The 10085-nt window shown below is 36.8% G+C and overlaps 1 protein-coding gene across 1 annotated transcript; it reads right to left on the reverse strand.

The window, feature by feature from the left end:
* Positions 1–137: 137 nt before the first annotated feature.
* Positions 138–4112, reverse strand: LOC140241384 (inactive pancreatic lipase-related protein 1-like). The gene is made up of 4 exons (XM_072321114.1): positions 3804–4112; positions 1952–2180; positions 614–744; positions 138–446 (listed from the first exon to the last, which is right to left on the reverse strand). Exons 1-4 carry the CDS (start codon positions 4110–4112, stop codon positions 138–140), a joined length of 978 nt encoding a protein of 325 aa, XP_072177215.1.
* Positions 4113–10085: the final 5973 nt, after the last annotated feature.

A 10085-nucleotide genomic window follows, 5' to 3' on the forward strand; every position in this document is an offset into this window, starting at 1 on the left:
TCATCTGCATAGCAGGAGTTCATGTTCGAGTTCCATCACGTCTGCATACAAACCTTGACCCATATTTTAAATGAGTGATGATATGACATGATGGAAATTCACGGCAGCATTGCTTCGAACTTGAGCTTGAACTTGAACTAATCGCTCGGTATACAGTAAGGGGATTCGTCATTTGTCTCCAAAAAGAATTGGCCACTAAGTTCCTTGTACTGTTCAGCTGGATACCCCATGACGGAGCAACCTGTGCCACAGGTCTGGCACAACCCGGCGAGGTAGGCCTTCAGACCAGGGCAGGGGAACGCCTTGAACTGGCAAACGTCTACGAGAATGCTCTCCGTGAAGTATCTGAAAGCGTAACCATGACTGCAGCCGCCTAATAGGTCAGTCCCGTAGGGACATTCCGGTTGGTGGCGCCCTCCGTTCGGATAGAAATCCTGATGACCCATCTGTCGGTAAAAAGGGGAAAAAGAGAAGAAATAAGCCACAACATTATTGTAGAATACCTCAACTTCTTAAAAAAAAAAAAAAAAAAAAAAAAAAAAACCAGAAATCGAAGCCATAACAAAAGGGTCAACAATGATTCTCTGCACTTAAACCTAGTAGGCCTACTTACCGGAAGTGCCGTGCCAAGTCCAATGTAGTCGTTACTATCACTGTGGATTACGTCGACGAAGAGGGCGTCTGTAGGGTCGAGCCGGCATTCAGGTTCGTCTGCTCTGTAGAGAGGACCAGCTGGGTCGGTGCCTGCAAAGATATGGGCAAAGCAGAAAAAAAAAAAAAGATATGAATATTCTTAACAGTCAAGTTCTAGATTATACCAGTAAAGGAGATAGGTGAGCCAGGTAACTCCTTCTGTATGTGGCATATACCTTACAGCACAATTTTTTTTTTCTCCACACCCCATTAGTCTTGTGTCTTAAAGGGACATTCCATACGATTTTCATAATTTCACATCATGTAGTACATAAATCAACAACTCCATGTACAGATTTGTGGAATTTATTGTGGTTCTTGAGCAGAGAAACAATACTTTCAAAAGCCTATAACAAATCACACTGAACAAGGATGATGACATAGGAGGTTCACATATTTCAGAAATGTAGCAGTGTAATTCCATTACAATACTGCTTGCTTGCAAGTTCACCTGTGTATAATCTATGCATGCCTTCTTCTTTTGTTCTGCTTCCTTGAGCCCCAACTCATGTATTCTTATGGTGACTCTGCTATGTCATCATCCTTGTTCATTGCAATTTGTGCTAAATTTTGAAAATATCTTTATTCTTCTTCCCAATTATCACAAATTCTGAAACTCTGTCCTCAGTATAACTAATTTATACTTGTTCAAATGTAAAAATCTGAAAATCATCCGGAGGTCTCCTTTAATACACTTACAAGACTAGGGGCCCGTTGCATAAAACTCCAACCGGACTTTTTTCCGGTTGAAATCACAAAATTCCGGTTGGAAGCTCCCAACCAGAGTTTTTATGCAACGGATTTTACATTCTTAGATTAGCAACCTTAAAAAATTCAGGTTGGGCTAATCCCAACCTGAATTTTTTAAGGTTGCTAAAAAAGTTTTATGCAACGGGACCCAGGAGTCGATTTGTTTTACGCTATAGTATTCCCGTTGATGTGTCTCTCTATTTCCTTGTATTTTTTAGGCATCACAATATTTTTCTTGTCTTAACGATTTTTTTCTCTCTCTCTCGACAAACTTCTGTCAAAATCGCTGTCTCTGTTGTATTGTCTTACTGTTTGTTAGTCTTGTTACATTTTGTCTCATATAGCTTTTCATTTAGTATTTATTGTTGTCTATAGTCTCGCTTCATGTTAATTCGCGTCTGTGTATGTGTGTCTATGTGTTACTCTATTTTTCAGTCGGGGGGGGGGGGGGGGGGATGCCCCGCACCCCCTTGCGGGGGATTTCCCGCCCTTGCTGCAAAGACCTCACCTGTTATTCTACCGAAGCCTCGCTGAAACGCCCCAGCGTAGCCCGCCGTGTGCGCACCAAGACTGTGGCCCATCAGGTGAACATCTTTGTAGTACATTCCATGCAGGTTGAGCTCACGGGCCATCAGAGCCACCACTCGTCCAACTACCCGTGTGTTCTGGTGCTGTTTCCAATAGTTTATACCTCTAGCCCCGCGACGCCAGTCCACCAATATGTAATTCATATCCTCCTAAATGCGTATTATGTATACATACCATGAATTAATATTTCATTTCATTTTTCTATTACTTTGTCCAAATTATGTTCGAAAACATGGTATGGAAATTTGGTTGTGTCGCACATTCATCATGGACACATCCATTACTTTAAATATAACACCGAATGGACATTGATGGATACTCAAAAAAAATGTAAGGAACTTAGCATTATATAGCATTATAAAAACATAGACTATCATCGTTATTATTATGGTGAACATACAAAATTATATACACAGAAAACTATATGAAGATTCAACTACTGCCATATATATATATATATATATATATACACTATATATTACAAATTACACATTCCATTAAAAGATACTTCATTCAAACTACATCAATATCGTAGCCCATAGATTATAACACATATTGAACATCATTGCCCCCTCCCAGCTAAAATCTGCTTCCTTTCACCAATATCCTGTGCACAATCGACAGCTATTGCACAATCGTACAGCTATTGTACGAATCTTTACAAAAAATAATGACTTTGTAGTAAATTGTATGTTAACGATCTTAGAGACCGCACTTGGCATCAAACAAAAATATTGACTATTCGTATATATATAATTCACTTATATATATATATATATATTTTTTTTTTTTTTTAATTCAAGTTCCATATTCCACATTCCATATTCAGGTTTCATATTCCATTTGATTTCGGAGTAAAATATGTATAACACAACATTCAATTTTAGACATAATTTGACAAATGTATAAGGGCATGTAATATAATGATGTGTAAATATGAGTATTATTATATCTGTTATCCTTTAATGTATCTATTCATCTATGGATAACTATAACAGCAAACTTCATCGATTGCTCTTCTTAGGATTATTTCAGTTGTTAAAAGCTGTAAGTACTCTTCCCAAGACAACATTTTCTGTATTATTTATCAACTGATAAACTTTATATAGGGCTTATAGTGTTAAATAGCTACTGTCCTTTACAGAAAAGTTGCAAGCAGAAATCGGCCCGCTGACGTATTATCATGTTTGCCCTAATTTTAAATGGCCCTCACATCAATACCATGAGCATGAAATCATAGCATTGATCCGATCAACTCCTGACAGGTACACACATAGAAAGAAAAAAAAAAATGAAGGGACGATCTTTATCATAATGCGTGTATTTTCTCATTGCACTAGTAGGTTGACCTTCATTGTATTCTTCTTTTTTTATGTGAGTGTTGAAATTCATGGACATTCTAGGTCGAAACAATAATGAAGTGAACCAAATCAGAGAAAAATAATTTTCATATTTTCCCATGATGCCATATCAAAACCTCCCAGAAACAGCAACTTAATTGTTAGCTAAGAATCATATCCTGTTTGTCTGTACTTGTGAGTGGATATACGTGTAATATCCTAATCTCTCACTCTCGTGATGCATCTTAATAATGCTTTAATACTATAAAATAGTGATATAATATTACATATATTGGGTTCTTTTACTTTTGTGTGTGTGTGCGCTTATAGCAATATGGCAGAATCAAAGATTCTAACATTGTTCATAATTATTGTGATCGTGGTCAATACTTGTAACGTTTAGAGGTCACAAAGGAGAGCAATTGGAATTACCTGACGAAGGAAGATATCTTTCCTAGATATCTCTCCCGATCCAAACGCATTGGAGTTCCATCCATGTATGGAGAACTTGGTCTTCTTCTTCGGGTCAAAGTTCGACGCTCGGATGCCTTCGGTGTCGTCCAGGACCAGCTCCTGCGCTGTGTTCCAGTTTCGGCGGGTGAAGAGGTAGAATCGCGTGTTTATGAACTCGGGTTCTTCGGGCGGGAAGCCGATGGCGTGACAGCTGTCGTCATTGAAACACCCCAGGTCATCGAAGCACACCTCATGCACGTCCTGCGCTAGGCCTTGGATGCCAGCCATAGATACAGTAAATATGACAGTGAATATGGCACACATTGCAATGTTCAAATCTACTATGATATATGACAGTGAATATGGCACACATTGCAATGTTCAAATCTACTATGATATATGACAGTGAATATGGCACACATTGTAATGTTCAAATCTACTATGATAAACGGTTCAAACTAAAAAAAAAACCAAACAAACAAACAAAGAGTAAAACCCCTTATTACTGACTATCAAATATCAATCTTACTGAGAAGTGCTTCATGGCATTGCATTATTTCACAATTTAATGATATAGTGATGATTATGAGTCGAAACTTTTATGCAAATTAAATGAGACAGTGATGTAATTTCCTAGCAACTCCTCCTTTACATGATTAGTCTGTAATTAAATTCATTCATTCATTTATTTAATTTTTCCATTTCCAAGAAAAACATATGGCTGTTTTTGTTTGTTTTTTTTTTTTACAGAAATTGAGTGCATAAATTAGGCCCCTACGTTATGCAATGTATATCAACGAAATTTATAAATGTGCAAAATATTTTGAGTATATACGGACGTAAGCATAGACAATCAGCCCGTCCATTTTAGTCATCATTTATCGCAAGTTCCTCAATAATGTGATATTAATGAGGCAATTCTCTTTAATTTCATATGTCACACGAAAATATTAGCGATGATATGCTTGCATGTCAAAGCGAGACTGCTGAGGTTGATAGAGATGTCATCACCACATGAATCTTAATTTGTTTACTCATACACCTGCTTTCATATTTAGTAATATAGATAACTTATATTGACCATATTGCTATATCTTATTCTTTTCAAAATTTGGAAAATAAACCCATATGCTAGAAATAAAAATTCTGCCAACTTAGGTACCTGTAGTTGAGGATTCTTGTTAAGATTTAACCTTCAATGAAGAGCCAGAATTTGTATCTTTCGAATGAATGGAAAAGTCCTGTTCCTTTGCAAATGGAAAATTTGAAACCAGGAAAAATACCTGAGTGAAAAAAACATGTCCAATTCGACGCCCAGCCTTACCCCCCCCCCCCTCGCCCTGACCCAAATAACGATCACCACCACCATCCAAACAAAAGTCCTCGAAAAACCTATTCACTGTGTTAATTTGTAGTGTATATTTACTTTCATAGTTTATTTTTTTTGATGGGAGGGGTTGCCATAAAACGCAGTATTCTTATCCTTTTAAATCGTTGGACTGAAGCTGTCCTTGGACAAAAATCAGCATAAACAGAAGGCAGCGAGATTCGAAAACGTACTCCAAAATACTGTGTAAATTCGAGGAGTACAGACAAGGATCACAGGGCAATCTCCACCCTTAAAACGTAATAATTTTTGTGATCTTTGGATTTACCATATCAAGTTACACGCTGTCAATTTGAAGTCTCGGAACCATTGCACTGCGTTATTAAGTCTGTGTAAAAATTCACAACTGCATGGCCATCACTTCCAGACGTTCAAATCATACTCAGTATCGAAAGTCGCTATAATCTTGTCTTCTCATATTGTATTGGCTGCATTGAAAAGAATTAAGTGCATTGCTCCTTATCAACGATCAAAACTAAACGCTGAACTTCAGATTGGAAGGCCTACATCATAAAACGTTAAGAAATAAAAGAGAAACATAGACGTGTTAATGGAAGATGATAAGTGAATTCCAGAGATAAGGAGAGAAAGGTCTCAAGAAAAAAAAAATCGTGCATTTTATACTCCAGCGTGATTTTATGTTCCTAACATGAATAATAATGTCGAAGCCTCTGTGAAAAGGCTTCACAATATACAGTAATGAGAGTGACATTATAGATGTAAGTACATACACAACAATCTCATTCGTGTTTATTTTTGATGAGTGAGATTTAGCTACTATGTTCAGCCAACATTCTGATCCAGAAAAAAAAATGCTCGTTTTGCCCATGTGATTTTTTGATTTGATTTGATTTGATTTGATTTGATTTGATTTGATTTGATTTATTTCTGCATTTGTCACAAAGTATATACAACGTAACAAACAATTTTCCAATACTAATCACATTATGCCCAACACAAAATGAATATAGAAAATGATATAATCATATATAATGTACCAATAATGAAATATTTTTTAGGTGAATTAGGATCATACAAAAAAACAATTAGAAAATCATTGATTATTCAATCGAATTTATACATACAAAATGCAGAAGACCTTAAGCTGAAGCTTGAATTTGATGACGGCCTCAGGAAAAGCATATGGCTTATACTTCATTACAAATCAGTTCATATCATAAAATTATATAACCGAGTAAGGTGTAGGTACAAAATACATCAGTGCAAAGGTGAGTTAGGGTGCAAGTGTATTTGTGCAGTTTTGTTTTATTATAGTTCATGCTACTTTAAAAGAAAATTGTGTAGACTAATCTTCATATAGAAAAATAATAAACATATAGAAAAATAATATACATACATGTTCCCGCCACGACGCTAGCATATAGAATTAGCTTAAAATTGTTATGTATAAGTTTACGGTGATCTTGTTGCTTACCCTGAAAGGCTAAACTGCAGATAACAAGAATTATGCTAATCCGTGGAGCAGCTGCCATGTTGAAACAATCTTGGCTGTCTTATGAAATCTGTACTATTTCTTTGCGCAAATGCATGCACAGCCTAAATTACAAACCCTGTTCTCTCATCGCCATCCGTAAACAACTATTTATAATCAGCTGGCGATGAAAATGACTTGTTATCTGTCAGCTCTTCGTTCAAGTGACATAATGTATTTGTTATAATATCATACTAATATGCAGACAAGTTGTTGGCATAACCCTTAATTTTTGGGAGGTCTCGATGGTGATCAGATAACTGCTGAGAGCACTTATCGTTAAGACCCTTTAAACGAGTGTGCTCTATTCCACTTCACAAGGGGCAAGGATCAATTTGCCTATAGTAATAATCACTAATCAATTAAATTAGGAAGACTTGAATAAAAGCCTCCATAAGTTCATTGCTTCTACCTAAATATTTTAACATTGTTTGAGTTGAAAGAAATGTTTCATAGAAACAGGATTCATGCTGTACAAAGTTAGAAAAAAACACAGCTACACCTGTTATTTCAATCACAATAATCATTTTCAGAGTGTAGACAGCTATTGTATTAATGATGCACTCCTATGTGCAAGCAATTGACACAAAAAAATATCGCTAATTGTCAAAATATTACATAACAGTAGGAACGCGGCTGCACCGACTCAGTTCTACAATGTCGTTCGAAAGTTTAGTTGCAGACTGGCGGGTGCGGAATCGGGCATTTATGCACAATATAGACCAGTTATGACAAGATGCTCCATGAAAATCGACATGTTCCCAATTTCAAATTATTGCTAAACATTGAAATTCGGAAAAAAAAGGTTATTAGGTATTAAGCCCTTTCAATAAGTATAACAAATTTCTTTAACTTTAGCTTTATTATCTCCTGTTTCCAGTTTTCTCAGTTTCAATATCCGCGATTTTGTCAGAATGTCAGCGTCAATGATGATGATGCAGAGGCACCGTAAGTGTGGCGGAGTATTTAAAACTGGTTTTAAGATAGTGGACGGCGTTCCTAGATCAATAACACAGAGAATACAGAGGGCAAATCAACTGGCAGCTAGTTCTCATTTTCAATAGATAAAGGGAATACAGGTAAGTACAGTCAAGAGCCTTTTGTGATATCAATGTACTGATGTTCAGTAACTGATTACGAGTTAAGGGTGTTGTATTGTATAATAACCTGACAACAGACGTCAAAAAGACCAAAGTTCAAGTCCACATGCTTTATGTTATTACAGATAAAGTTTGAACATCTTCGAAACTTTGCTCGCAGCCCATGTCTAAACTACGTTTCTTAAACCATGCAGTTGTTGATCTCACCTCTACTCTTTCCACCTATCACCGTGCACAAGCGATGACGAGTAGGCCTACTTGTACAGGCCATTGCAAATCGTCGCTCTTGTCTACTCACTCGATAAGGGTATGAAATGCAAATCTGAAGATCTTTCTTAAGCTGTTATGGCAATATTTTGTTCTTATCCACATGGATTAATGAAAACAGATGTAGTGCTTTTTAAACGAGTGCTAAATTAGTAGTCCCCCAAGCAAATGTGTTCGCGGACTTGTATCTAAACTACATAGTCATGGCAGTGACGAGTTGGATGTGAAAAAAACGAGTCAGGATGTTAAATAATATGGCTCTTCATTATTGTGATCATGATCACGTATAGGTATGTACACATAATTCAGTTCATTTCATCTCATTTCAATTCAGTTCAATTCATTTCTTTTCATTTTTTCAACTATAAAAAGAATGCACGTTCAATTATGATTTTCAAATTTTATCGACTGGTTTGGTGATAAAGAGACAACGGAAAGTTGCATAAATGACCTTTCAGAACAATGCGTATAGTCCAGAGAAGACTAAAATGTTACTCTTTATTTATACTGCTTTCAGAAATGCTTCCCATTAGCATTTTCACTCGGTGACAATTTAACCCTAACGTAAAAGGCAGGTCTATAAAGTAGTTCTCTCTCTCTCTCTCTCTCTCTCTCTCTCTCTCTCTCTCTCTCTCTCTCTATATATATATATATATATATATATATATATATATATATATATATATACAGTGTGATGAAAATGAGAGAGCATTACGTCTTTGAATGACAAGAGATTGGTCCTGGATTGCTTCAAAACATTGTGCCCCGTCTGAATTAGTGCCAGTTTTGTTGTTATTGATGTTGATGCTGTTTCCAAAAGTGTGGATGAGAGTGTGTATTTGTGTGTGTGTGTGTGTGTTTTTTCTTTTTTTTTACAGTATATTGTTTTTGAGGATGCAACTGCAGACTGAGAAGTTTATTGACAAATCCTCGTGTCTTTTTCTACTCTCTCTTTTCTGTGTAATTATGTCTATCTCTTTTGATTTCTCCCTCGGATGTTTCTCAGTGATTTTAGTTTAATGTACAGTATTTCTGTCTTTCTGTCTGTCAATCGCTTCCTGTAAATTTCCTTCTTGATGCCATCGTCTGAATTTACCTATACCTCCCATCTTTGCATAATTACGTATATGCTTATATTTTCGGTGCTTTTATTTCATGCATTACTCTTTATCGATGCTATGTTGTGTCGGGGTCATCCCACAAGACCGACACAGCCTATGAGTTCGACATTGAAAAGAAGTCCATGAGTCATACAGCTCATGAGTTCGACACTAGGGAAATAAAGCCCATGAGTTCGACACTAGGTAAAAACAGCCCACGAGTTCGACGGGTACAACACGAGGCTTAATGTGTCGGTCTCGTGGGCCTTATTAGCTTAGTGTCGAACTCATGGGCTGTATGACTCGTGAGCTGTACAACTCATGGGTTGTATACTCGTGAGCTCTATGACTCGTGGACTGTGTGACTCGTGGGTGTTGGTATCGTGAAGTGCACCCGTTGTGACATAGCTGACCCTGGCTTTGTCGCTGTAAAAAACTCACTCAAACGTCCCCGCCATTAAGGGTTAGCAGAAGAAGAATGAAAGTGCTGCACACGGTAAGTTCATGTCTGCCGTCGTTCAATCTCCTACTGGGTTTATCGCAGATATCCTGTGGATTATAATGCTACGTTAATGAGAACTGATTCAGCCAGATAGCAAGCGTCTTCTGAAAAGGCTCACAACATTACCTCTTTCATATAACGTGGAAAATTTCACATGAGTGATTTACAGGTTCCGGTACACAATATTCTTTAAGGAAATGTTAAAAAGAAGCCACGTTCTTTCTTTCTCACTTTCTTCTCTTCCTTCAATCCGACAAAATATTAACACATAAAGGTTTCAAATGAAATCTCACTTTCCAGCCAATCGGGCTATATGTAGGTACTCGCCTGTGTTATGTAGCTTATTTCAGCTTTATTTCTTTTCAAGTATACAATATAAACAATATAAGCAGACGAAAATACAACAATAATAT

Source organism: Diadema setosum, chromosome 18 (assembly GCF_964275005.1).
Source record: "Diadema setosum chromosome 18, eeDiaSeto1, whole genome shotgun sequence".
Classification (NCBI taxonomy): domain Eukaryota; kingdom Metazoa; phylum Echinodermata; class Echinoidea; order Diadematoida; family Diadematidae; genus Diadema; species Diadema setosum.